The sequence below is a fragment of the Corticium candelabrum genome, chromosome 5 (assembly GCF_963422355.1).
Source record: "Corticium candelabrum chromosome 5, ooCorCand1.1, whole genome shotgun sequence".
Lineage (NCBI taxonomy): Eukaryota > Metazoa > Porifera > Homoscleromorpha > Homosclerophorida > Plakinidae > Corticium > Corticium candelabrum.
In genome coordinates, this window is record NC_085089.1 from 1,487,574 (window position 1) to 1,513,265 (window position 25,692).

Below are 25,692 nucleotides of genomic sequence, written 5' to 3' on the forward strand. Positions count from 1 at the left end.
TGTACTAACTCGCCATACTTGCACGCAGTTCAGAGCCGTATTGCCGATACTGTAAACGAATTCTTTTGCTTTTGTTTGCGGCTGCCTCACACAATGTAGAAGCATGAATCTCTGCATTTGCTTAGGCGCGTACCGCCTAGCCTCGCCCCAGACGCAGTGTGGATTGCAGCCCCGGATGCGCTTCCATCACCACTACTGAGGGCGAGGCTACGTGCCGCCGCTTCATGTTTCGTCTCCTCTGGAAGGCCGGCAGTTCTTGGTATTGGTAACTCGCCTGCTGTACACACGAACTGTGCTGAGCACAATCGCGTAATGTCTACTTGCTGTCAACTACGTATACTAGGTACTTTATGATAATTTTAGGTATTCTGTGCATCCACACAGGAGTTTCAAGCACTAGACGACTTTGACGTACCGAGAATTGATCGCTACCAAAATGGAATATTGAGGAGGTACCGAAATTTTTACTCTACCAAAAATTTCTTGGTTTACAGTAGTCTGTATGGCGCGGTGGAAAGGGGTCTGGCTACGCGAGACTAATCCGTCGAGTCGGTGGTCGTTCGTTTGTGTCGTCGTTGTAACCCTAGCGCATGCACGTCTACGTACTGTATCTTGTGTACTTGGTAAATCTCTGTTCGTGATAAACTCCCAACCCTCATTCGCGTAGCCTCGTCACCAGACTCTCTCGCGCTAGTCTTGTCCGGTGCCCGTATGAGAATTAGTCTTGTCCAGTGCCCGTATGAAAATTAGTCTTGTCCGGTGCCCGTATAACAATTGTCATACGGGCACCGGACAAGACTAGCGCGAGAGAGTCTGGGAACGCGGATACATTCGCGAGTCTACCTGACTTATGCATAAAGACTGATTACGTGACTCCATCGGCTGCTTTCCTCCAATTACAGTACGTACACGTGTACAAGACATGAGAAGTAAAACTATCGTTGCTCTTACCATTCTTGTTCTCGTCATGATCGTTGTCTGGAGACTACGGAGACCAGAACTGCAATCATCAGTGAAATTCCATCATTCACGCGTACGTGCACATGAATTGTACAGTTTGTACATGTCACCGTTGAGTTGTAACGGAACGTCACTTGACTTGAGCTGCGAGCTTACAACAAAAGGAGGAGGAATGCAAAAATGGGTCTCATCTAACACTAGACAGTTTCGACACCGTCTAGTACACATCGACCTAAAAGGAGCTCCTCCTAAAATGTCGTATTTGCTGCAACTTCTGTCTCATTTTAAACAACTAGGCGCCAGTGGTTTGTTGGTAGAGTATGAGGACATGTATCCCTACGAGGGAGAGCTGAAGGTGTTGCAACGGAAAGAAGCGTATAAAAAGGAGGAAGTGTTGGAGTTTATCCAAAGAGCAAGTGCCCTTGGGTTGGACATTGTGCCCTTGGTGCCAACGTTTGGTCATCTTGAATTTGTATTAAAACAATCAAAGTTTAAATCTATTCGAGCATTGCCTGATGACTTGTCTGCACTGAGTGCAACTAACAAGGATTCTCTGGATGTGGTCAAGAAGTTGATTGAGGATGTCATGCGTCTCCATCCTCGATCGAAATGGATTCACTTGGGTGGAGATGAAGTTGATAGTCTGAGGAGGTCTAAATCGGATGTGCAATCGAAACTAGGCAAGGATGATTTGTATCTTCGACATATGAAACCTGTGTTGGAGTTTGTGAGGGAAAGGTTTAATGGCATCAGATCAATCATTTGGCATGACATGTTAGTTGACTGGTCAGTATCTAGCCTCAGCGAGTTGGCAAGTCTGGCCGAGCCTATGTTGTGGGAATATCGACCACATGCTGACATGTTTATGGTCGACGAAATGTTGAGACGATTTTCTAGTGCATTTCCTCGAATCTGGGCTGCCAGTGCATTTAAAGGGGCTAGCGGTCAGCTGACAGACTTCGTACCTATTACTGAACGAATTCAGAATCATGTGTCGTGGATGAGAATCCTGCAGAAGTTTCCGGGACCCGGTCAACTTGTTGGAATTGCTCTAACTGGCTGGTCTCGTTATGACCACTTTGCTACATTCTGTGAACTTCTTCCTGCGGGTATACCATCACTTGGCATCTGCCTTAAAACACTAGAATTTGGGTATCTAAGCAATTTTGCTCATAAAGACATTTCAGAGCAACTGGGCATGGACTATTTGGTTCCTTTGGATGCAGCGGATGCTTTGCAATTTCAAGACAATGCTGTCAAGTCTGGCAGTGCTTTTCCTGGAAGTGAAATCTATTATTTATCAATACGTCTTTTGAGAGCTCAGAAGCAAATGAATCATGGAGTTAATATTGATCAAGGTTGGTCATCACTGTGGAATGTTCAACATAAATTTGTCAGTACTGGGAAACTACAGAGAGGAAAAACAGTGCTCAACAGGTAATTATGTCAGTGGTATAGCTATGGGGAGGCCTGGTAGGGACTTGTGCTTCCAAAAATTTTAGCCTGTGATGTTTAGTATTCAATCGTACGGTATATTAGGAGTTTCATCAAATAAGTATGTCATCTGGTGTCTTTGCACCAACTCTTGGTCAATCAGTTAGCCGCATCTATTTTACAAAATTCTTCTGTGAAGAGGATCCACTAGATATTTCTCAACAAACAGTCAATCTCAAAAACTTTGCTTTTAAACGGATAACTAATATATACAGACAGACAGACAAACAGACAGACAGTTCTGTCGGGCCACATTTGCAATTCGTTCCATCACCATAGAAACAGCAACCCTGACTTTAATTAATCATACAAATCTGGCTACGCCACTGTGGCTAAGAACACCTTGTGTTAGCTGTTTGAAATACCGGTAATCTTATACAGCTGTGCTGATCTTTGCAGTGTTTTGAAAACTTACGATGGTATTGAAGAAGGAGTTGTGAAGATTTTGAAAAAATACTTTGATGATACAACAGCAAAGGAGTTTCAAGCCTCGAAAGTGACAGCTAGTAAAGAAAAAATATCATTTATTATTAGCAATGTAGACAAAAAGATTGCTGAATGGAAGAAAATTAAACTTTATGTGTGGACTTTCAGGACACAGCGCTCTCCACATTGACAAGAAATTAATTTATTTTTGATACGCATGCGTGCTTACACTAAATAGTTTAATTAATTAAACTATGTAACAGGTTTTACTCAGTTGAGCATATTAATTAATTAATTATTTTATTTAAATATTTAATTAAAAAGCCCTCGTAAACACCTGAAAAAAACTGCATCACGTGACTTAACTCGAGTAGTGTTGATTGTAGTCCCGGATATTTGCCCTCTCGACGGCCGAATCTGCTACAGAGCAAGCCATGAGAGCAGCAGCTGCCGTTGCTATATTCGTTCTCGTTGTCGGTCTGATCGTTGTCTGGAGTCTACTGAGACTGCAATCACCAGTCGGAGTCCGTCACCTGGCTAGTGTCACATTGACAGATGGAGGAGAAAAAAAGCAAAAACAGGTCTCATCCGACGTTACGAGTAAACACTTTCGACACCGTCTAGTACACATCGACCTAAAAGGAGCTCCTCCTAAAATGTCGTATTTGCTGCAACTTCTGCCTCATTTTAAACAACTAGGCGCCAGTGGTTTGTTGGTAGAGTATGAGGACATGTATCCCTACGAGGGAGAGCTGAAGGTGTTGCAACGGAAAGAAGCGTATAAAAAGGAGGAAGTGTTGGAGTTTATCCAAAGAGCAAGTGCCCTTGGGTTGGACATTGTGCCCTTGGTGCCAACGTTTGGTCATCTTGAATTTGTATTAAAACAATCAAAGTTTAAATCTATTCGAGCATTGCCTGATGACTTGTCTGCACTGAGTGCAACTAACAAGGATTCTCTGGATGTGGTCAAGAAGTTGATTGAGGATGTCATGCGTCTCCATCCTCGATCGAAATGGATTCACTTGGGTGGAGATGAAGTTGATAATCTGAGGAGGTCTAAATCGGATGTGCAATCGAAACTAGGCAAGGATGATTTGTATCTTCGACATATGAAACCTGTGTTGGAGTTTGTGAGGGAAAGGTTTAATGGCATCAGATCAATCATTTGGCATGACATGTTAGTTGACTGGTCAGTATCTAGCCTCAGCGAGTTGGCAAGTCTGGCCGAGCCTATGTTGTGGGAATATCGACCACATGCTGACATGTTTATGGTCGACGAAATGTTGAGACGATTTTCTAGTGCATTTCCTCGAATCTGGGCTGCCAGTGCATTTAAAGGGGCTAGCGGTCAGCTGACAGACTTCGTACCTATTACTGAACGAATTCAGAATCATGTGTCGTGGATGAGAATCCTGCAGAAGTTTCCGGGACCCGGTCAACTTGTTGGAATTGCTCTAACTGGCTGGTCTCGTTATGACCACTTTGCTACATTCTGTGAACTTCTTCCTGCGGGTATACCATCACTTGGCATCTGCCTTAAAACACTAGAATTTGGGTATCTAAGCAATTTCGCTCATAAAGACATTTCAGAGCAACTGGGCATGGACTATTTGGTTCCTTTGGATGCAGCGGATGCTTTGCAATTTCAAGACAATGCTGTCAAGTCTGGCAGTGCTTTTCCTGGAAGTGAAATCTATTATTTATCAATACGTCTTTTGAGAGCTCAGAAGCAAATGAATCATGGAGTTAATATTGATCAAGGTTGGTCATCACTGTGGAATGTTCAACATAAATTTGTCAGTACTGGGAAACTACAGAGAGGAAAAACAGTGCTCAACAGGTAATTATGTCAGTGGTATAGCTATGGGGAGGCCTGGTAGGGACTTGTGCTTCCAAAAATTTTAGCCTGTGATGTTTAGTATTCAATCGTACGGTATATTAGGAGTTTCATCAAATAAGTATGTCATCTGGTGTCTTTGCACCAACTCTTGGTCAATCAGTTAGCCGCATCTATTTTACAAAATTCTTCTGTGAAGAGGATCCACTAGATATTTCTCAACAAACAGTCAATCTCAAAAACTTTGCTTTTAAACGGATAACTAATATATACAGACAGACAGACAAACAGACAGACAGTTCTGTCGGGCCACATTTGCAATTCGTTCCATCACCATAGAAACAGCAACCCTGACTTTAATTAATCATACAAATCTGGCTACGCCACTGTGGCTAAGAACACCTTGTGTTAGCTGTTTGAAATACCGGTAATCTTATACAGCTGTGCTGATCTTTGCAGTGTTTTGAAAACTTACGATGGTATTGAAGAAGGAGTTGTGAAGATTTTGAAAAAATACTTTGATGATACAACAGCAAAGGAGTTTCAAGCCTCGAAAGTGACAGCTAGTAAAGAAAAAATATCATTTATTATTAGCAATGTAGACAAAAAGATTGCTGAATGGAAGAAAATTAAACTTTATGTGTTGACTTTCAGGACACAGCGCTCTCCACATTGACAAGAAATTAATTTATTTTTGATACGCATGCGTGCTTACACTAAATAGTTTAATTAATTAAACTATGTAACAGGTTTTACTCAGTTGAGCATATTAATTAATTAATTATTTTATTTAAATATTTAATTAAAAAGCCCTCGTAAACACCTGAAAAAACTGCATCACGTGACTTAACTCGAGTAGTGTTGATTGTAGTCCCGGATATTTGCCCTCTCGACGGCCGAATCTGCTTCAGAGCAAGCCATGAGAGCAGCAGCTGCCGTTGCTATATTCGTTCTCGTTGTCGGTCTGATCGTTGTCTGGAGTCTACTGAGACTGCAATCACCAGTCGGAGTCCGTCACCTGGCTAGTGTCACATTGACAGATGGAGGAGAAAAAAAGCAAAAACAGGTCTCATCCGACGTTACGAGTAAACACTTTCGACACCGTCTAGTACACATCGACCTAAAAGGAGCTCCTCCTAAAATGTCGTATTTGCTGCAACTTCTGCCTCATTTTAAACAACTAGGCGCCAGTGGTTTGTTGGTAGAGTATGAGGACATGTATCCCTACGAGGGAGAGCTGAAGGTGTTGCAACGGAAAGAAGCGTATAAAAAGGAGGAAGTGTTGGAGTTTATCCAAAGAGCAAGTGCCCTTGGGTTGGACATTGTGCCCTTGGTGCCAACGTTTGGTCATCTTGAATTTGTATTAAAACAATCAAAGTTTAAATCTATTCGAGCATTGCCTGATGACTTGTCTGCACTGAGTGCAACTAACAAGGATTCTCTGGGTGTGGTCAAGAAGTTGATTGAGGATGTCATGCGTCTCCATCCTCGATCGAAATGGATTCACTTGGGTGGAGATGAAGTTGATAATCTGGGGAGGTCTAAATCGGATGTGCAATCGAAACTAGGCAAGGATGATTTGTATCTTCGACATATGAAACTTGTGTTGGAGTTTGTGAGGGAAAGGTTTAATGGCACCAGGTCAATCATTTGGCATGACATGTTAGTTGACTGGTCGATATCTAAACTCAGCGAGTTGGCAAGTCTGGCCGAGCCTATGTTGTGGGAGTATCAGCCGCATGCTGACATGTTTATGGTCGACGAAATGTTGAGACGATTTTCTAGTGCATTTCCTCGAATCTGGGCTGCCAGTGCATTTAAAGGGGCTAGCGGTCAGCTGACAGACTTCGTACCTATTACTGAACGAATTCAGAATCATGTGTCGTGGATGAGAATCCTGCAGAAGTTTCCGGGACCCGGTCAACTTGTTGGAATTGCTCTAACTGGCTGGTCTCGTTATGACCACTTTGCTACATTCTGTGAACTTCTTCCTGCGGGTATACCATCACTTGGCATCTGCCTTAAAACACTAGAATTTGGGTATCTAAACGATTTCTCTCATAGAGAGATTTCAGAGCAACTGGGCATGGACTATTTGGTTCCTTTGGATGCAGCGGATGCTTTGCAATTTCAAGATGGTGCTGTCAAGTCTGGCAGTGCTTTTCCTGGAAGTGAAATCTATTATTTATCAATACGTCTTTTGAGAGCTCAGAAGCAAATGAATGAGGGAATTAATATTGATCAAGGTTGGTCATCACTGTGGAATGTTCAACATAAATTTGTTAGCACCGAGAAATTACAGAGAGGAAAGACAGTGCTAGACAGGTAATTATATTAAGCAGTGGTATAGCTATGGGGAGGCCTGGTAGGGACTTGTGCTTCCAAAAATTTTCACCTTTTGACGTTCAGTATTGGCTTTATGATGTGCATTGTTTTGCCAGTGCTTTTTCTGGTAACTTAAAAGTCTAGCCTACTGTTTCTTGTGATCTAATAGTTTCAGACTACCTATCCTACATTAGGATCTCCGAAATTTGAAAAACAATCTAGAAGGTGACTTTGGCACATGAAAACATATTCCTCCACGTGGCCACGATAAATCTTTCTCTTCCTCAAATCCAGGAAGTGTATATAGTTCAGAGCTGTGATTGTACAACTGCTAGCTAACAACTCCACAATTAATTAAGTTCATTAATTAAGAGAAGATAGAGATACTGCCGAAGAATGCAAGTTGTTTGCAAAGTGAGGACATTAGGTAATATATTATTAGTTCCTTTTATGCATTTTGTTGCCTCAAAAGATCAAAAACGAGCATATGGGCCACAAGAAGCTAAACAACTTGGCCTACAGTGGCATATAAGCATCTGTTATAAAGATTTGCAGATAATAATTATTCTTACTTATAAATGCAGTCATACATGCATGAATACCTGCATCTATTTATTTTTTTCAAAACCACTAGAACACATAGGCTGAGGCCCCTGAAGTTAGCACAGCAGCTCACTACTGTAAATCCAGAAATTTTCGTACTCATGAAATTTCAGTTATTTTTGTACAGATACCTGGTTGTACTAAAATAACATGAATACTAAATTTATAGATAGATGCACTTGAATTCGGCTACAGTACAGTACTGATGTCCTGCACTAAAATAACATGTGTGTACGAACTACTTCATGGGCAGAAGTACTAAAATTTATGAGTATAGTACTAAAATTTCTGGATTTACAGTATACTACGGGGTGCACAATATTCAGTCAAAGCCAATATTGCATGCCAATATTGCATGCAGCTCAATAAATTGAATCATTGGACATGACTACCTAACAGAGAGATACCAGAGTTGCATGTTTGCAACCGTATCAAGGCTATAGAAGGCTAAATCTTAGCTAGCGTCTTCAATGAGAAATCATAGGTTGGCCTGTTTGTTGTCTGAAGCTCAGGAAAGTAATAAAGCAGCAAACAATTCTGCAACTGTTTCAAAATGACGCCGTTATACCCACTTGTGTCCCCCCCCTAAAGCCTGGGTATGCCACTGGTTAAGAACATGCACCTTGTTTTAATTAACTTATTGAAATAATCTTAGACGGATGTTCTGATGTTTACAGTGCTTTGGAAACTTACAAAGTTATTGAAGCAGAAGTTGTTGAGATTTTGAAAAAGTATTTTGATGAAACAACAGCAAAGGAGTTTCAAGCGTCGAAAGTAGCAGCTATTAGACAACAAGTATCAGCTAGTATTGTCAATATAAATAAAAAGATTGCTGTGTGGAAGAAGATTAAACTCTAAGTGTTGACTTTCAGGGACACGTGCACGTTACTCTCCAAGAAAATGGTGATTTTATACGCATGCGTGGTTGCAGTAAATAGTATAATATAAAAACCATGTGCTTTAAAATTATTTGCCTCGGATTACCCGACCACTTTGGCTTTTTCGTCAGTCGTATGAATGCTTTGTCGTCAAGAAATGCGTAAAGCACTTGCCTTAACAACCGTAATTCTTGTTTTAGCTGCCGGTGTAGCGTACTGAGATTGTATTTTACAGTCTGCGCATGCTCAGCAACTATTTGCGCGCGTAAGTCTACATGCGGCGTGCTGAGATTGTTCACACATCTATGTATCATTATATTGAGGTTTTTTGTTTCTTGGGTAGACAATAGTTGTGTGCACTCGCTTGAGCAGTCCATGGATGATCTGAAGCAAACTATAATTGCAGCTAGGGAAGCCAGACTTTGTCGCTACAGAGAGATGCCAGAATCTGGTAACTTATCTCCTGACACAAAGCCTTCCACCAGGGATAGCAAAAAATGAAATCAGAAACATCAAGAACCAGGCCAAGACTCACCAGTGGGATGTCAAAAGTAAGAGAGATCTAGTTGTACAAATGTGCATATGTAGTTATTATGTCTAATTATATTTCCAATTGTATAAAATTGTATGTAATTGATATATGAAATTTTATAATAAAATTATATATATATATATATATATAATTGCATATAGCATATACATATTATGTAGTACATAATTATTTTTACAACTGAATTATTTACTTCAACCCAGTGCTTTTACATTGTTGTAACATATTAAAATAGTTAATTAATATATAACTAACAATACTAATTTTTTATTTCTTATACAATGTTTGTAGAATTTTATTATTTAGTGCGTTGGCAGTGTAGTGACTAATGGATTTTTGGACTGCTGTCTCCTAACCAAATGTTTTGTAATCATTTGACTGATGCTATGTCATATGCTATCACTATTTTGACTACATTGTGTGGTGCAATGTTTTAATATCTGATTTGTTTCAACAACACAGCCTTTTCATACACAATCGAATCAACCTCTATTGGTCTCCAGCAAGTTATAAACGTTTGACAGTATTTCATGTTTCCATTATAGAAAAGGAATTAATTTACGTTGGGGTTAAGAAAGACATGAGAAAGAAAGTTATTTATCAGCTAGATGAAATAACAGAAATTCTTCATCAGTACCACTCTAACCCCATGGATGGACACAGTGGAATCAACAACACACTTGCTAAAGTCTCTAAGTTCTACACATGGAATGGCATGAAGGAAGATGTCATTGAATTTGTAAATAGATATTGTATAAAATAGAATTATTCTGTAAACTATAATGATTTGACAATGTCATTCTACAGTGTGAATCTTGTGATCGCTGTCAGAGGTATGACAAACTAAAGACACAGGCTCCAGAGTTGAAGCTTATTAGGGTAAAGGCGCCTCTAGAACTGGTTGGGATGGATCTTATTGGTATGTACCAGCTTTGTAGTCTTTATATAAACTGCTAGCTGTGTTGTATCATCTGAATTTTAGTTAAGACCATGTTATTGTTGCTATCCCTTTTAGGACCACTACCAACAACTGATGCTGGGTTTAGGTACATCCTTACCTTTACAGACTATTACACAAAATTTGTGGATTTCTACTCATTGATGGACAAGACTGCTAATGGTGTGGTACAGAGAATTAGAACTTTCGTATGCAGGTGCAAGTTCAATTTATCTTCAATGTCAACAATCAGCCGCAGGCACTTGTGAAACTGGTAATATTGTTTTGTATTTTACAGATGGGGTGCCCCCAAAAGACTTCTTCTGGATCAGGGGAGAGAGTTTGTTTCACAAGTAAGAATGAAATATTGATTCTGTTTTTCACACTAATTAATTTTAATTACCAAATTAATATACATTAGATATATTTATGAAATGCTGTTTCTTTAATTACATTTTTAGATCATGGCAAGCTATGCAGGCTTTCTTATGCATGCTCATTGCATTGGGCATAGCATATGGATTGATGGAAGACTTGGTATTGGGTAGAAGGAATGTTATACAGAATTCTTTCACCTCATAACTACATTTCCTTGTCCATTAAGATTGTTGTATGATGTAAAATATTTTGCATGTATTTTCAGGTCAACACAGAGTTTGCAGGAGGTTTAACATCAAGCGGTCGGTGACAAGGGCATACCTTCCCCAGAGTAATGGCCTTGATGAACGCACCAATCAGACCTTGAAAGTACGACTTGCCAAGCTTGTCAATGAGCACCAAAATGATTGGGACAACTTCCTTGATGATGTTGCCTTTTCCATGCGTGCTCAAAAACAGGCCGCTACAAAGTACAGTCCATTCCTCCTTATGTTTGGTTGGCATCCAAGAACTCCGATAGAAGTAACTACTTTCAGTGTTGTTCCTCATTCAGTCTTGAACCACTTTGTTAGCTATAATTATTTTGTAGATGGAAGAAGAAGATGAAACTCTGGAAGAGACTGCTAACATTAAGGAGGAAGCTATCTTTGAAAGTGATGCAGACATGGACAGAATGGTGGCAAACAGAGATACTTTTATGACACGTGTTGACCAACAGGCAAAGAAGCGTTGTACTACTATTATGTCTTATGATCTTAATAGTTTCTTTTAATATTGCTAGGTTCAGCAAAATGTTTTAGAAGCCCAAGCCAAACAACAGGAACAATTTGCTAAACAAAAATCAAAAGGGGTCAAAGTTTTTCAGTTTTCCATTGGTGACCTTGTTCTTCAAAAAGTTATGAAGAATGTGGGACGGAAGGGTGGAAAGTTAGATGCTCTGTGGACTGACCCTGATAGGTATGTAGATGTATTCAAATCCCAGTCATAACTGTAATTATGTGTATATTTGAATGCTTATGATAATATTAATTGTAGTTAGTGTTGTATTATACCTCTATCCTTACAGAATTGTTGATATTGATGATCATCAGAGGATAGCTTTAGAGTACCCTGCAGAAGACTGGGCAACTCTTAAAGGTGAAGGTGCCATATGAACAGGTTCGCCCACACAAAACTAGCCACCTTCACGAACCACAAACAGTGGATTCTTCTGCAACTTTTTCTTTGGATGATGCAATTGCCCTTCAAGCTAAGGGTGTTCCTCAAAATGAGGGTTCAGAGCAGAAGAAAAAAGAGCACAGAGCAACTAAACGAACTGCAGATGTCATTGTGGTGTCACAAACTGAAGCAAAGAAGAGAAAGATTGGACACATGGCCATCAGCAAGTATGCACTCTTGAAGAAAGAAGTTTCCTCTCTTATCAATAGTGTGAAGTCTGAAGGAACCTGGTTGGCTGATGAACATATCGGCCATGCCCAAGCAATGCTTGCAATGCAGTTCAAGGAGATAGGGGGTTGCCAATCTGTGTGTGTGTTTTGAAGCAGACGGATGTCAGTTTGTTGGAACACCAGACCGAAACTTTATTCAGATCATGAACATAGCAGGTAATCACTGGATTACTGTCAGTAATATTGGCTGTGACAAAGATGCAGTGGTCATTTACGATTCACTGTATGAAAACATCGATGCTTCAGTGAAGGAGAAATTTGTAAAGCAAATGGCATACATGATAGCCCCAGCATCTAAAGAAATGGCTTTGGAGTGGGCTGATATTCAGAAGCAAGTGGGAGGCTCAGACTGTGGACTGTTTGCTATTGCTGTAGCAACTAGTTTGTGTTGCGGTGTGCTGCCTCAAGAATGTTTTTGGGACCAGAGTCTCATGCGCAAACACCCTTGTGACTGCTTTGATAAAGGAGTAATATTTGAGTTTCCCAAGTGGTCAAAGCCCAGACATCACAAAGGATGTCGTCATAAAGAGAGGATTCAAATTGTCTGCCATTGCAAACAGCCATATTTCGGGAACCAGTTGATGGTACAATGTGACAAGTGTCATGAACAGTTCCATTGTGAATGTGAAACAGTTCGTTAAGTTGTTGAAAAAATGATTCTTTCGTCTGCCAAAACTGTTTGGAATGTTATTTTGATTCTAGTGGTAGTAGTGTTAGAAGATTATATTTTAGTGAAGATGGGGTGGCACTGTGCTTTGGGGTAGTTTAGTGATTTGATTGTGTCTAACTGTCTATAACAGAAAAATTGAGGTGATTCATTATATATTTTCAAAATGGTCGTTAATCTCTTCTGGTGCGCACAGCAACTCCAGCAGTTATTATTATACCTTACTGTAAAAAATTATATATACACCTGTACACTAATTCATAACATTATTTATAATATATATATATGTGTGTGTGTGTGTGTGTGTGTGTGTGTGTGTGTGTGTGTGTGTGTATTTATTTTTTTAAATCGTAATAGTTTTATTGCAGTTTTAAATTCTAAACTATTTAATTAAAAACGAATTGCATATAATTTTCTTAGTGATATTAACAGTTTTTTCTGTTTATGCCGCAAAGTATGAACTGAATTAAATATATATATATATATTGCAAATCGAACAGAATTAGTGTCTAGAGTAATTCTTGCACTAACAGTATCTATTTAACTATAGATTTCTCAATACAACGCTAAATTTGTTTCACGCATGCGCACAAGTGAGAACAATTTCAGCACGTTTGTATTGCGTGCTGAAAATGTCAGTTCTATTATGAGTATAATAATCTCAGCACGCGACACCGGCTATTTTGGAATTAGAATGTCCCACCAGCTGTACGTATGCGACGACACACCAAACATTTCCTCTGCCTCATCTCTGCAGTTGAGTGACAGTCTGTGTGAACGAGGAGGAGCAAACAGCAAGTGGGGAACTATAGCCAAAGAGCATTTTAACGAACGCCTAGTTCACCTTGATTTGAAAGGGGCTCCTCCGAGGATGCAATATCTGATACAGCTTTTACCTCTTTTCAAGATCATGGGAGCTACTGGTCTGTTGGTCGAATATGAAGACACGTACCCGTATGTTGGTGATCTCCAGCTGCTGCGTGGTGATGACGCCTACACTGAAAAGGAAATTGTTGAATTTCTCAAGCAAGCTGATGATAGTAGATTACATGTTGTACCATTGGTACAGACATTTGGTCACTTGGAGTTTGTACTAAAACATGACAAATTCAAGAATTTACGAGCTACTCCTGATAATCCCACGTCGTTGTGTGTGATGAACAAGGGCTCTTTGCCACTGGTGAAAGATATGATTAGCGATATCATGAGATTACACTCTAATTCCAGATTTGTTCACTTGGGTGGAGATGAGGTTTATAATCTGGGTGACTGCGGACTTGACAAGGATTCAGGATTGACTAAAGAGGCATTGTATGCGTATCACATGAAGCCCGTGCTACAATTTGTGAAAGACCAGTTCTCAAATGTGAAGCCATTTATTTGGCATGATATGCTCAGTCAGTGGTCGGAAAATAGACTGCGAGAGATGGCAGGGCTTGTAGAGCCAATGGTGTGGGAATATCGTCCATCTGTTGAAAGGTCTGTGTCGACAGCTACATTACAACGGTTTTCTAATGTTTTCCCTTGTATTTGGGCTGCCAGTGCATTCAAAGGAGCCAGTGGCCATAGTGCAGATTATGTGCCAGTTGCCGAACGAATTCAAAATCATGTCTCGTGGTCTAGGATACTGCAGTCATTTCCTGGTCCAGGTAAATTAGTTGGTATCGCTCTGACAGGGTGGTCTCGTTATGATCACTATGCCCCATATTGTGAACTTCTTCCCGCTGGTATACCATCTTTGGGACTTTGTTTGTCAACTCTGACATCTGGATATCTTACTGACACATCTCATAGAAAAATTTCGAAAGAGCTTGGCATTCCGTATCCAATACCTTTGGACAAAACAGATTCTCTGACCTTCTCAAATGATAAGGTATTCGAAGTTGCATGGGGTTATGAAGTATATCAGTTGTCTCTAAAACTTGCTCAAGCTCGACATAGACTTGAGGAGGGAATCGAGGTTGAACAGTGCTGGTCGTCATTGTGGCACATTGAGCACAATTTTGTGAATTATCATAAACTAATTGAAGCGAAAGAAAGTTTGATGAGGTAAGTTTTGAAGTTACTAATCAGTTGTGGCAGTAGAATGGTGCACACATTGCAGAGCACATCTTTTGTTGACGCAAATTACAGTACGTACACCAAAATACAGCATGTTGTGTTGCCATTTGTCATGTTTTATATCTTCTGATGCTACAGTACCACTGATTTACTCGAGATCTTTATTGTTGTTGTCTTTCTTTCATATTGCTAGTGCTCTCAGATTGTATGAGAATATTGAGCAAGAAGCTGGTGATGTGCTACCAAAATTCTACAGTGAAACGACAACAGCCGAGTTTCAGAAATCAAAAGTACATGCAGTCTTTCTTTATATCAAACAACTTCTTTCAAACTTAGAGAATAAGATAGACAAGTTTGCTGGGAAGGCAACCCAATGATGTGTCTCACATAGCATGCACATATAATGAGGATGGATCTATATTTTAGTGTATCGCATAGTGTGGACTCATTCTATAACACTAGTCTACTATTTTAGTTGCGCAGCTTGTTCGTAATTGGCACAAAGAACAGTTACCAGTGGCGTACGCAGGTTTTTCTCTATTGCTAATTATATAACCTATTAAATATTGAGGCGCTTACTAAGTGTTAATGTTTGAAAACCATTACAAGTTAATTGAATAACATTACTAAGATTAGTTTATATTAATCGTCATAAAAACGTTATAAAAATTGACGCACAAGCTTTCTTCAGCAATACACATGTGAGTGACTCTGCGTACGCCACTAGTTACATCCATCAAATGTTTGGCTGATTTGGCTGGCCGCGCATGAGGGCCTGCGTACGAGGTTACATACACGTTGTCACGTGACTCAAAGCACGTGGACCTTCGAGCAATTTCTAGAACGCAACGTCTACACATACACCGCAGACTCGCTCTCGATGGCGAAATGGGGCCAAGGTGATCCGCGCTGGATCGTGGAAGAGCGCGCCGACGCGACAAACGTGAACAACTGGCATTGGTGAGAGACTGCGACGACATTCTCTCTACAGCCGTACACGTTGTGTGTAACCTTTTGCCTTGTCGTGCGTAGGACTGAGAAGGACGCCTCCGAGTGGTCAAAAACCCTTCTCAAAGAGCTATTTAGAGGTCTCAAGATCGAAGACGGAGACGGTAGGAAGTAATTAAATGTAGAGAAAGAAAGAATGGATAGGGTTGCTTGTTTAGACATTTTTGAATGGGTTTTGTCATCTGGTGGTGTTCTAGCTAAGTGTCAGACGACCGATGTGTCTAAAGTGGAAGGAGAAGCTAGTGTGAAGTGAGTGGACGAGGAAACGTTGGCACAAACGTCGGAAATTGTTGTTCGTGTTCGTTTCGTAGCAACCGAAAGGCGAAGACCATTGTGTTCTATGAATGGACAGTGACGATTGATTGGAAAGGTTGGTCGTTTATTTTGTTTTGTGGGAATGAAGGAAGAGAATGGATGTTTTGGTAATTGAAATTGCTGTTGCTGTGGGGTATAGCAGTCATATGTAGACTGTAGTGCCGCTGCAAGTGCCAAATACAGTGGCTGTGATGTCTGTATATTACAGTTGCAGGACACATCTGTATACACTTTTAAGTATTTAATTAATGTATTTAGATATATATTTTGCGTTTGTGCTGTAATCTTTTTGTGTTCGGTTTGCAGTTCTGGCTAGAACTGCTGGAACTCGCGTTTGATTTAGTTCCAGAACTGTTCGAACTGATTCTGACAGTTATTTCCAAGGAGCTGAAACTGCTACAACTGACGGTGCACTCTCTGGTCTGAAAGTTTGAGGTTAGGACTGACACAGCTCTCTTTGAAAAGTCCTGGAAAAGTGATGGTGCACTATTTGCAGACGAGCAATACTGATAGTTTGGTGTGCTCTATCGCTTTGTTTGATAAAGATTGGCGTCAATCACAAGGTCAACAAGAGGCGCTGTTAGCTGAAGTCGCTCTGGTAGTTGATGGATCGGTAGCAGATGAAACCGTAGTAGGCGTGGAAATTGTTTCGGCTAGCAGTTCTGGTTCACAAAGCAGATATTTTTTGATTTAGTTCTGGTTCTAACAATTGTGACACACCCTCAGTTCCAGTTCTAGAACTGCAAATTAAATGCACTCTTACTGGGATCTATACGAATGTTTGAGTAAGAAGTAGGGGGTCGTGTTGTATTTGGCTAGTGGGAAGAAATGTGTATCGTTGGCAAACAAGATGCAGCGCCATGCAAGTGTAAACTACCTTTACTTAGTCGACAAATCTGACTATAAATTAGACTAATGGTATCTACTAAAGACCTGGGGTGGTGCGGCCTTTACACGAGTGGTGCGTTCACACTGAAACATACATGGTGCAAGTAGACTTGGCTAAGTAAAGGTGACTTAGTGTTCAAGTCTGTTTTCCGTAATGATCGTTCACACTGCAAAGCTAGAGTTGCCTTAGAACAAGTCATGCATGTGACAAATTTAAGTGGGAATAAAGAAGACTTAGGTGTATATGCGAATGCACCAAAGGTCTCATAAGTGTTCAATCCCTGCAGCTGGCCTTACAAATTTTGGAGGTCCAGTGATGCCACTAATTGGATGTTATGTAAAGAATACTTTGATTCAACATTTTGAGTAAAGTATTAATTAAGGTCAATTAACTCACCTAGTTGTAGTGGGCAAGTAATAGCCTGATTTGGCTCAGTTTGACTGGCTCATTGATGTTTACCTAGACCAGTCATTCGAGGATAGCTAGAGCTGCTTTGATTGTTTGTGTGAAAGCAACTTACATGTTTACAAGTACATTCCAATAAACTGCAAGTACAGTACAATACAACTCAGCTGTTTTGCTGATCACCAGGTACACTGAACGATGATGATGTACCCATTAGAGGGACCATTGAGATACCAAACTTGAGCGAAGAGATAGCTGTTGAAGACCTAGAGGTATGCCTAACATTTGAACTTGTTACTTCGATGCTTATAAATGCATTTTATGTAGGTAATCGTGAAAGTAAAGACGGACTCGGATGATGGATGGAAACTGAAGGAAATGATCAGAAAGTCAGGAGCAGAGATAATTAGGAAAACAGCAGGTTGCTATATAGAAAAGTTAAAGACAGGTGCACACATTGCTAGAGCTTGTGTCACAACAACCACTCATTATTGTTTACACGCATACACAGAATTCTCACAAGGTCTACAACTACCAAGACATCAAAGTTCAGAAGCTGCGAAAGCCGGAAAAATGTCGTCTGCAGGAAGTGTGATTAGTGATGCTTTTAAGGTGGTTTTTTAGTATTACACTTGAACCTCCCTAATTCGGGCAGTACAGGACCAGCTGCTGCCTGGATCCCAGAAATGTCCGGAATAGAAAGAAGTAACAAGCGTTATCCTTGGAATCCCAAACTGTTGTAATGTAAATGTCTGGTACTCGAGTTCTACATACAGTATCCGTGTACAGTACACACTTGTACTACACTGTAATGTATAGGCACTTTGTGCTAAAGTTATGTACTCGTATAACGAAATTGCAACAATCGAATCTTGAATTGCATGACTTGTACCTCTTTGTACGAAGAGCAAACCAGCTGCCACAACAACAAATATTGAACTAGGATTTAGTAGATGTAAAATCCACGTAACTTTAGTTTACCTGCTACTGTAGACTGAGGAAAGGTGCACGTTTATATGGAGAATTTCTTCTCCCAAGTGCCTACTTGTGGAGTCCCAAGGCCTCGTACGTACTGGTAAAGATGCCCGATCTAGGGAGGTGCCCGGATCTCGGAGGTCCAGATGAGGGAGGTTCGAGTGTAATTTACTTGATATGATTGCATTGAACGTCTTATGTTGTAGAGTGGAGCTAGTGTCAGGAGCAAGCAAGGATGTATGTATTGTGAGTGTATTTTGCAATGTTTGTTTGATAATACACGTGTGTTGGTGTCTGTAGCATCACCAGGTAGCGTAGGCTACATTATCGCAACAAAGAAAATAGTTCTTAATACAGACTTCAAGACGACAGCCAACGAGTTGTATTTAACACTGACTTCACGAGAGGTATGTAATTGAATGTTTAGGTGCTCGGTTAAGTAATTATTAATTAAAGTATTTATTGTCATGTTTAGAGACTCGAGGCTTTTACACAAGGTCCTGTGGAAATAGAGGCAACAAAAGGTGGCCGGTTTTCGTTACTCGGTGGCAACGTGACGGGAGAGTTTAGAGAACTGGTCTGTAGTCATTGTCTTAGTTCGTTCTCGAATGTTTATTGTTGCACTCATTCTCTAATTTGTCTCATCAATCAATACATAAAGTATTAAATAAAATAATTAATGAAATTTAATGGAAAGTACGACCAATGCACAGTTTTGTGGCAGCTACTGTGTTATTCTATTGTCAATCGTGGGTGGATTACGTATAGCTATTGTTTGTTTGCAGTACATTTTTAGTGTTTACTCCCAAAATATTGCATGAGAGGATTTTTTAATGAATGGAATGAAGCAGTGCTGTTGCATGTTAGTTAATCATGTAGTGTGTGTGTGTGTGTGTGTGTGTGTGTGTGTGTGTGTGTGTGTGTGTGTGTGTGTGTGTGTGTGTGTGTGTGTGTGTGTGTTTGAGAAAGATTTGACATTATAGATCTAAGGAATGTCTTATGGACCATGGGAACATGACAGTTTCAAATGGTTCGTTGTTATTAACTAACAGCACGTGTCTAGTGTAAATTCAAAACAATCTCATCCTACCCTTGTTGTTCACGCTTCTCTTTTCTATGTTATACTAAGAAAAGAGTCTAGCACAACAAGGGTAGGTAGCCGAGCTTGTTTTGACCTAATTTTTGATCTCGAAATGTGGGAACTGACTCGCAGCTGCATCGTTGTAGATTAGGGATACAAGAATCGTGCAGACATGGCGTTATAGCAACTGGCCAGATGGACACTACTCGACTGTCAGAATAGAACTACAACAAACAGAAGACAACACGAAATTGAAACTCACTCAGTCTGGTGTTCCCGAGTCAGAAGCTGAAAGAACACGTCAAGGTTGGAATAGGTATTATTTTCAGAGTATGAAGAGGACATTCGGCTACGGTGCTCAACTTATGTGACAACAGAGAAGAATCATTTACCTATCAGCTTTGAGTACAGAGACTATCTCAACACTTGAGAACTCTCTCTCATAGGCTCACCTGTATAGCTATTTAATATCTAATGTACATCTAGATCTACTCTATTTTGTGCTCTAGTATCAACTCTCTTTCTTTGAAAATTACCTTTCCTGTATGGTCATGCTTGTGCGACTTTTACCACCACTGTAGATATGTTTTGACACACATACACACACACACATATACACACACACACCACACACACACACTGCGCATGCGTTTCATTTAGTCCCCGCAAAAGACTGAAGTCGCATACTGCACTGATATGAGAGCAGACCCGCACGGAATAGAGCCGCTTTTGGATGTACACAGGAGAGATGGTAAAAGACAGCAGCGTGATGACAAATGTGTGCTGTTCTATCGTGTCTTTGTCGTCATTCTCCTGCTGTCTATTCTTGGATTACTTGTAGCAGGTAGGAATGATTGCACATGCACTTGCATTGAGTGTGCATATGCTCTGATGTCGCGTCTCTAGATGTGCTGCATCGTTATACAACAGACGAAGGAAGCAGCTCGCAGTGTGCTAATCAACCCGTCTACAGCAATCCTGGTGCGCATGGCATGCAGAGCGTGAAATGTCATACTAAGCGTGAAATAGCCTTAATTAATTAATTAAAAATTTCCAAGGCATTGTGTTAATATCAACTTGAAGAGTGCCACTCTAGTCAGTCACGTGACCGGCAACAAAGCTGACAATACACTGTCAACAACTGACGATCGAAGTTTACGATTTATTACCTGTATATATTGTGCTCTTTGTTGACTTGAAGCCTGCTGATCAACGTACAGAAAGTCAAAAATATTTGTGGATACACCCAATTTAAAATTTTCAACTGTATACATAAACCCACTTTTTAATAAATTAAGGCAGTTGCCTCGGTTGTGTCATGCGTAGTCACGCCACTGAATGTGTTTGTAAATATTGATGTTTTTAAGACGTCTCAGCAATGAAGAGAGTTAGAAAACTTGAAAGTAACACATAAACTGGCACTAAAAGGTTAGTTAACAGAATGTATGCTGTGACTGGGTATTTGGCAACTGGTTGGTTGTTTACGGAGAGATTTTTATTCCATGTTGATTCAGGGCTGGATCAGGGAGGTCAAATAGTGATGACAGAACAAGCTGCAAACAGGCAAATCACTTGTGTTTAGATCTATCTTTTAATGTTTAATGTAAGGATGGCGTATAAAATGTCAACAATGCTCGATGCTTGTGATGGATATGAGGCTCTCGATGATTCAGAATGGTTCAACTGATCATCATCTCATTGAGCCATCTGGACGTCAGGTTTTGCTGTATGTTCTCTGTTTTCTTTCCTGTCTCTGGCCGGAGCTTTACAGAGGAACACTTGAACGAGCCATATGCACACACACTTGAATACTTTGTCAGGCAAACATCACATATGTGTACCATTGTATGTTATCACCATGCAGTGTTTCCGCTGGAAATTTTCTATTACAGTAGAACCTCGCTAATCCGAATCTTTGCTAATCAGGTCCTATTGGTCAGCCTGGTTTTCAGCAAATGCACGTATCTAACTATTTTAAATCCTGACTGTCACGTTATGTAGAAGTACATGTAGTCGTTGCAGCAGTGTCCATTACCTCAAACATGACGTGTGTAGAGATATGTAAATGCACTAGTGGTCTGGCAAAGTCTGAACCTTCAAGGCTATGTGGTTGGCCTTTTTGATAATCCAAACAATTCACTAATCCGAACACCTACAGTTGTTTGTTCGTTTGTAGCCAAGCGCTTTATTTCAGAGCCAAGAAAAAATCGGCCAAACATCAAACAGATAACAATCTCAACAGCAACAACTATTGATTCAAGTTTAGCTTGGTAGGGCAATATTTACCAATGATCAATCACAACAATGCAGTACTAATCTGACACATGTCATGCTCAATGGAATGTGACTTTGGAAAGACAAAGTCTACAAACCAAACTTCAAGCGTTCAGTGCCATCCTTCCTGGTTTCATACCAAAATTTAAAATTTTTGTTGAAATCAAAGTATTGAAATTTTGGTCCTTTGATGTTCAGTATCATCAAAGTTCAGCATCACTGATTCAATGATAAAGTCATCATCATCATCATCATCGTCATCATCATCTACGGCAGTCATCTTCACAACCATGACTGTCATCTTCACTTGTGCTTATTTCTAGTTTGACACTTACGGAAGCTGTACGCAAAGAGCATGTGCCTGCAGGACATAAACAGAGCAAGTGCAAGAGATCGGCCTTTTAGTCCCTGGTGCTTCATTGCGTTGCACTATAAGAATATATATATATAATTGCCTTTGTTAGCACACTCTAGTGACCGTACTTGCAAGATCTGATCCAGAGGAAGGCGTACACGGTACACTGCAACAGCTAGCCAAATTGGCGAGGAGGCGTTATTATTTTCTCACCGGCGACATTTATTTGTAACATTTGGTTATTTAGCGATCATCCAGCCAAAACACTGTCAGTAATGTGTGAAGTAGGTGGAGACTAAATTAATTAACACTGTGCGCATGGTTGGTATCGTTGTACTGTACTGCTTATTTATGTAATGAGATGAGTTTCTGTTGATGTCTAGTCGTGCCTTCACTGAAACAGAAATTACCAGAGGCTTGTGGTCATCTAAGCGCCATACCTCCTCTGAGTGACGACTCATATGAACTAAAACAAGTTCAAGTTATTATTCGGTGGGTAGCTGTAATATGTCTGTACTCTGCAGTTTTTGTATTGTGGCGTTTGTAGTCATGGCGACAGGGTACAATGGCAGCCAAAGAAATGCTGGTCAAGCAGTACTTCTGTATGGAACTGCTCAATTTCAATGACCTCAACTCCAAGCTTCAATCGAACAACTACGACGATGGATGCTTTTAGGCTTTTCAGACATAGTGAGAACATTATGGTGTGAATGCCATTCTTGAAAATGCGTAGTTTTGATTTTAATCAAATTTGTTATAATTTTATTACTTTAATTTATTACATTTTGTTAGACCAGACCAATTAAATTTTTTGATGCTTGCATTCGCCCGTCCAGTTTTGAGCTTGACTCAAAAATAAAACTTGATGTGCGCATGCGCAATGATATTATGCTTGCTGTAAAATGACTTGGTAGTATGTACGTCCTACAAATGCATATCAATGACTCCACAAGTGGTAACAGTGCATGTGGTTTATCAACTGTTTGCGTTCTGATTGGTATCAATGTCTTTTGTTTTAGTGTCCATTTTGTTATCTCATGTTTGTATATGCAGTGCAATGAAAACTGCACACGCTTGAAGTGTCACATGATCATTAATTTTTATTTTTGATTTGATTGGTTGGTGTGTACGTGTGTGTGTGTGTGTGTGTGTGTGTGTGTGTGTGTGTGTGTGTGTGTGTGTGTGTGTTTGCATGCATGCGTATGTTCTGATAATGTCAGTGTGCTGATGTATATGCAGAATTTATTGCAGTTGGTATGGTGTATCATGATGTTTACCTAACGGCATTCTTATTATTGCTTATGTTGCTCCTTTAAAGTTATTCTGTGGTTTCTAGAATTTGAATATGGAGTTGAGCCAATTCTTGGAGACTGTTACGTTGGCCAGTTGACACTTAGAGGTTACGAACAACAGATTCAAAACGGAATGAATCTGAGAAAGGCGTACATCAATTCTGGCTTTTTGGGATCTTCGTTCAATAGTTCAGACGTTTACATCAGATCAGATGGTATTAGAAAATATATTGCTGTATACCATCAATCGGGTTCTTAATAAATTATTATATTTCATGCTAATTACAGATGAACCTCGGACATTGCAGGCAATATGTTTTTTGTTTTAATACCATCTTATGTATTATGTTTGTATGTTATTATGCCTTATTAGTCAGTTGAAGCCGTTATAAATGGCATGTATCCTCCATCTACGTTAAAAGGAAAAGAAGTTGAGGTGATAGATATTAACACCAGAGACATGAATGTGGAGATCATGGATTCTAATCCTACGTATGTTGGTTTCTTATACGTTGTGCTTACTTCGCTGCTATTATGTCAATGAGTGACAATGTGTTTGTACGTTTTTCAGACTTTGTCCAATTGTTGATAAGTACGAAGCTGCACTAAAAAACAGCTCAGAGGTTACTGCGCGTGTACAGAAAGTGGTCATGCCCTTGTTGCGTCAACTCGATTCTCTATTGAAAAGAAATCTGAGTGTGTTTTGTGTGTGTGTGTGTGTGTGTGTGTGTGCGTGCGTGTGTGCGTCCGTGCATGCATGTGCTTGCGAGCATGTGTGTGTGTGTGTGTGTGTGTGTGTGTGTGTGTGTGTGTGTGTGTGTGCACGTGTGCATGCATGCATGTGTGTGTGTGTGTGTGTGTGTGTGTGTGTGTGTGTGTGTGTGTGTGTGTGTGTGTGTGTGTGTGTGTTTAATTTGGTTTATTGTAAATTTACACCAAAACTGGGATTTGTATGCTCTTATACTAGCTTCTGATGATCTGGATGCTTTGGCGGATTGTATGACTGTCTACACTTGTCACGGCCAGCCATTGCCTGCTGGTGTAACTACTGATATTTTTCAACGGGTGTTACATGAGGTCACATGGTTTATTACGCACTTGTATTCATACCCATCAGTAGAAAACGGCACCAAAGCAAATATTGGCTTTTTAATCAAGAGTTTGTTTGATGTATGGCACTTCATGAGTTTTGTGTTATGTTATGGTAATGATGCAGTTTTCTTTCTGTTACAGAGATTGGAGGGCAAAGTTGAAGGGAAAGATCATACGAAGTTTATTATTTATTCCGGTCACGATACAACACGTAAGTTTGCTGTTGTTCAAAGCTGGTTTACAGTCTTCTCACATTTGTGTTAGTGCTTCCATTGTTGGTGTCATTCCAACTGGATATCAACGATATTGCATGGCCACCGTATGCATCTCTGATGGCAATCGAGCTGTACCGATCAAAACAGCGTGGAAATTATGCTGTGAGGGTTGTCTACAACGGTCAAACGTTGCAGTTACCATTCTGTAATGGCAAAGGTGACAGTACTTCAATGTTGTGTGAGTGGGAAGTTTTCAAAGAACACTTGCAGAACTTGATACCGGATAAGGAATTTTGTGATGGACAGTGAGTGTGTACAATAGTAACAGTAGTTATCATACACTAATAACTGTTGTGCTAGTCTTGAAATGAATCCCGTTTTACAAGAGTTCTAACATGTGTGACTGGTGTGAATTCATATGTGTATGATTATAGTTGTTTCTAATGCATCTTTTATCAAGAACAATATGTAAGACAAAGCGAATGGCAGTACAAGGTATTTGCTGACTTGAGACATAGTAAAGATGTATTAGACGGATTAGGTTCTACTGTCATTGACTACTGTAAACCAAGAAATTTTTGGTAATTTTGGTATGGCCTATTATTCTAAGTACCTAAATTAAATCTCTAACTCTAGTTGTTAAACCTCTGGGAGCCGACAGCAATGTCCATGGCAAATTATTGTCATTATTATATGACTACATATAGTGCACACCTTTACTATTGTGTTGCACAATTGCGTAAATGTGGTTCTAGTTCTAAGTGTACTGTGCATCCAGCCAGGATTCTTGAGCTTTTGATGAGCTTCACCGAAAGTAGATCACTACAGAAACGGAATTCTCAGGAGGTACATGTACTGGAATTTTTATGGCATCGAAAATGTCTTGGTTTACAGTATAGCATTCAGAGTTGTTAGTCTGTACGTGTACCGTATGGCTGTTTGAGAGATTTGACTCTGACTTTATGCATGCTGTTGTTGTCTACATGTAGAATAGGACCGAAGCTCTAATTTGTCTCAAGTAGGGGCTGTAGAACTACCGTGGTAGTCAAAATCGTTTAGTCATGCCATTCGAATAGGATGGTGATAACTATTGCATGACTACAGTATACAGTCTGAGATAGGCCGCTTACTAAAAATCGCTCAACAGGAATGACAGCGATTATAAAACCATTTTACTTATTTACTTTAATCAAGGTCAACAGTTTGATACTTGGAACAGCTCCAGTA

At 40.0% G+C, this 25,692-nt stretch overlaps 7 protein-coding genes across 8 annotated transcripts; all 7 read left to right on the plus strand.

Moving 5' to 3' along the window:
- The first annotated feature begins 820 nt into the window (after positions 1-820).
- LOC134180643 (hexosaminidase D-like) lies at positions 821-3,070 on the plus strand. The gene is made up of 2 exons (XM_062647839.1): positions 821-2,397; positions 2,854-3,070. Exons 1-2 carry the CDS (start codon positions 923-925, stop codon positions 3,068-3,070), a joined length of 1,692 nt encoding a protein of 563 aa, XP_062503823.1. The 5' UTR covers positions 821-922.
- Positions 3,071-3,296: 226 nt separating this feature from the next.
- LOC134180644 (hexosaminidase D-like) lies at positions 3,297-5,393 on the plus strand. The gene is made up of 2 exons (XM_062647840.1): positions 3,297-4,720; positions 5,177-5,393. The coding sequence occupies exons 1-2, from the start codon at positions 3,315-3,317 to the stop codon at positions 5,391-5,393; spliced, it is 1,623 nt and encodes a 540-aa protein (XP_062503824.1). The 5' UTR covers positions 3,297-3,314.
- Positions 5,394-5,597: 204 nt separating this feature from the next.
- Positions 5,598-9,068, plus strand: LOC134179880 (hexosaminidase D-like). Its single transcript, XM_062646887.1, has 3 exons — positions 5,598-7,042; positions 8,323-8,788; positions 8,867-9,068. Exons 1-2 carry the CDS (start codon positions 5,637-5,639, stop codon positions 8,501-8,503), a joined length of 1,587 nt encoding a protein of 528 aa, XP_062502871.1. The 5' UTR covers positions 5,598-5,636; the 3' UTR covers positions 8,504-8,788; positions 8,867-9,068.
- A 1,503-nt stretch (positions 9,069-10,571) lies between these two features.
- LOC134179881 (uncharacterized) lies at positions 10,572-12,680 on the plus strand. The gene is made up of 4 exons (XM_062646888.1): positions 10,572-10,910; positions 10,978-11,106; positions 11,170-11,345; positions 11,455-12,680. Exons 1-4 carry the CDS (start codon positions 10,830-10,832, stop codon positions 11,540-11,542), a joined length of 474 nt encoding a protein of 157 aa, XP_062502872.1. The 5' UTR covers positions 10,572-10,829; the 3' UTR covers positions 11,543-12,680.
- A 417-nt stretch (positions 12,681-13,097) lies between these two features.
- On the plus strand, positions 13,098-14,994 carry LOC134180021 (hexosaminidase D-like). Its single transcript, XM_062647081.1, has 2 exons — positions 13,098-14,552; positions 14,758-14,994. The coding sequence occupies exons 1-2, from the start codon at positions 13,150-13,152 to the stop codon at positions 14,939-14,941; spliced, it is 1,587 nt and encodes a 528-aa protein (XP_062503065.1). The 5' UTR covers positions 13,098-13,149; the 3' UTR covers positions 14,942-14,994.
- Positions 14,995-15,383: 389 nt separating this feature from the next.
- Positions 15,384-19,772, plus strand: LOC134180004 (activator of 90 kDa heat shock protein ATPase homolog 1-like). Of its 2 annotated transcripts, XM_062647059.1 has the most exons (12): positions 15,384-15,524; positions 15,597-15,676; positions 15,770-15,821; positions 15,884-15,942; positions 17,368-17,453; positions 17,509-17,629; positions 17,693-17,793; positions 18,363-18,393; positions 18,457-18,563; positions 18,632-18,733; positions 19,140-19,186; positions 19,384-19,474. In XM_062647059.1, the coding sequence occupies exons 1-11, from the start codon at positions 15,445-15,447 to the stop codon at positions 19,143-19,145; spliced, it is 825 nt and encodes a 274-aa protein (XP_062503043.1). In that variant the 5' UTR covers positions 15,384-15,444; the 3' UTR covers positions 19,146-19,186; positions 19,384-19,474. The 2 variants fall into 2 exon arrangements, with proteins under 2 accessions (XP_062503043.1, XP_062503042.1); XM_062647058.1 differs by lacking the exon at positions 19,140-19,186 and having other exon boundaries at positions 19,384-19,772.
- A 120-nt stretch (positions 19,773-19,892) lies between these two features.
- On the plus strand, positions 19,893-24,930 carry LOC134179822 (counting factor 60-like). The gene is made up of 12 exons (XM_062646793.1): positions 19,893-20,081; positions 20,144-20,218; positions 22,250-22,358; positions 22,414-22,556; positions 23,203-23,373; positions 23,447-23,466; positions 23,532-23,650; positions 23,730-23,854; positions 24,126-24,328; positions 24,392-24,461; positions 24,515-24,770; positions 24,826-24,930. The coding sequence occupies exons 1-12, from the start codon at positions 19,934-19,936 to the stop codon at positions 24,857-24,859; spliced, it is 1,473 nt and encodes a 490-aa protein (XP_062502777.1). The 5' UTR covers positions 19,893-19,933; the 3' UTR covers positions 24,860-24,930.
- The last annotated feature ends 762 nt before the right edge of the window (positions 24,931-25,692 follow it).

Excerpts from the sequence above, each read along its gene's own strand:
- LOC134180021 (XM_062647081.1), top strand. The coding sequence starts at position 13,150 with ATGAGTATAATAATCTCAGCACGCGACACCGGCTATTTTGGAATTAGA. Across the intron at positions 14,553-14,757 it reads GCGAAAGAAAGTTTGATGAG|TGCTCTCAGATTGTATGAGA; the intron begins GTAAGTTTTGAA and ends TCATATTGCTAG.
- LOC134179822 (XM_062646793.1), top strand. The coding sequence starts at position 19,934 with ATGAGAGCAGACCCGCACGGAATAGAGCCGCTTTTGGATGTACACAGG. Across the intron at positions 20,219-22,249 it reads ACCCGTCTACAGCAATCCTG|TCGTGCCTTCACTGAAACAG; the intron begins GTGCGCATGGCA and ends GTTGATGTCTAG. Across the intron at positions 23,855-24,125 it reads TCTATTGAAAAGAAATCTGA|CTTCTGATGATCTGGATGCT; the intron begins GTGTGTTTTGTG and ends CTCTTATACTAG.
- LOC134180004 (XM_062647058.1), top strand. The coding sequence starts at position 15,445 with ATGGCGAAATGGGGCCAAGGTGATCCGCGCTGGATCGTGGAAGAGCGC. Across the intron at positions 17,454-17,508 it reads TAGCTGTTGAAGACCTAGAG|GTAATCGTGAAAGTAAAGAC; the intron begins GTATGCCTAACA and ends CATTTTATGTAG. Across the intron at positions 18,734-19,383 it reads CGGGAGAGTTTAGAGAACTG|ATTAGGGATACAAGAATCGT; the intron begins GTCTGTAGTCAT and ends GCATCGTTGTAG.
- LOC134179881 (XM_062646888.1), top strand. The coding sequence starts at position 10,830 with ATGCGTGCTCAAAAACAGGCCGCTACAAAGTACAGTCCATTCCTCCTT. Across the intron at positions 11,107-11,169 it reads TGACACGTGTTGACCAACAG|GTTCAGCAAAATGTTTTAGA; the intron begins GCAAAGAAGCGT and ends TAATATTGCTAG. Across the intron at positions 11,346-11,454 it reads CTGTGGACTGACCCTGATAG|AATTGTTGATATTGATGATC; the intron begins GTATGTAGATGT and ends CTATCCTTACAG.
- LOC134180643 (XM_062647839.1), top strand. The coding sequence starts at position 923 with ATGAGAAGTAAAACTATCGTTGCTCTTACCATTCTTGTTCTCGTCATG. Across the intron at positions 2,398-2,853 it reads GGAAAAACAGTGCTCAACAG|TGTTTTGAAAACTTACGATG; the intron begins GTAATTATGTCA and ends TGATCTTTGCAG.
- LOC134179880 (XM_062646887.1), top strand. The coding sequence starts at position 5,637 with ATGAGAGCAGCAGCTGCCGTTGCTATATTCGTTCTCGTTGTCGGTCTG. Across the intron at positions 7,043-8,322 it reads GGAAAGACAGTGCTAGACAG|TGCTTTGGAAACTTACAAAG; the intron begins GTAATTATATTA and ends TGATGTTTACAG.
- LOC134180644 (XM_062647840.1), top strand. The coding sequence starts at position 3,315 with ATGAGAGCAGCAGCTGCCGTTGCTATATTCGTTCTCGTTGTCGGTCTG. Across the intron at positions 4,721-5,176 it reads GGAAAAACAGTGCTCAACAG|TGTTTTGAAAACTTACGATG; the intron begins GTAATTATGTCA and ends TGATCTTTGCAG.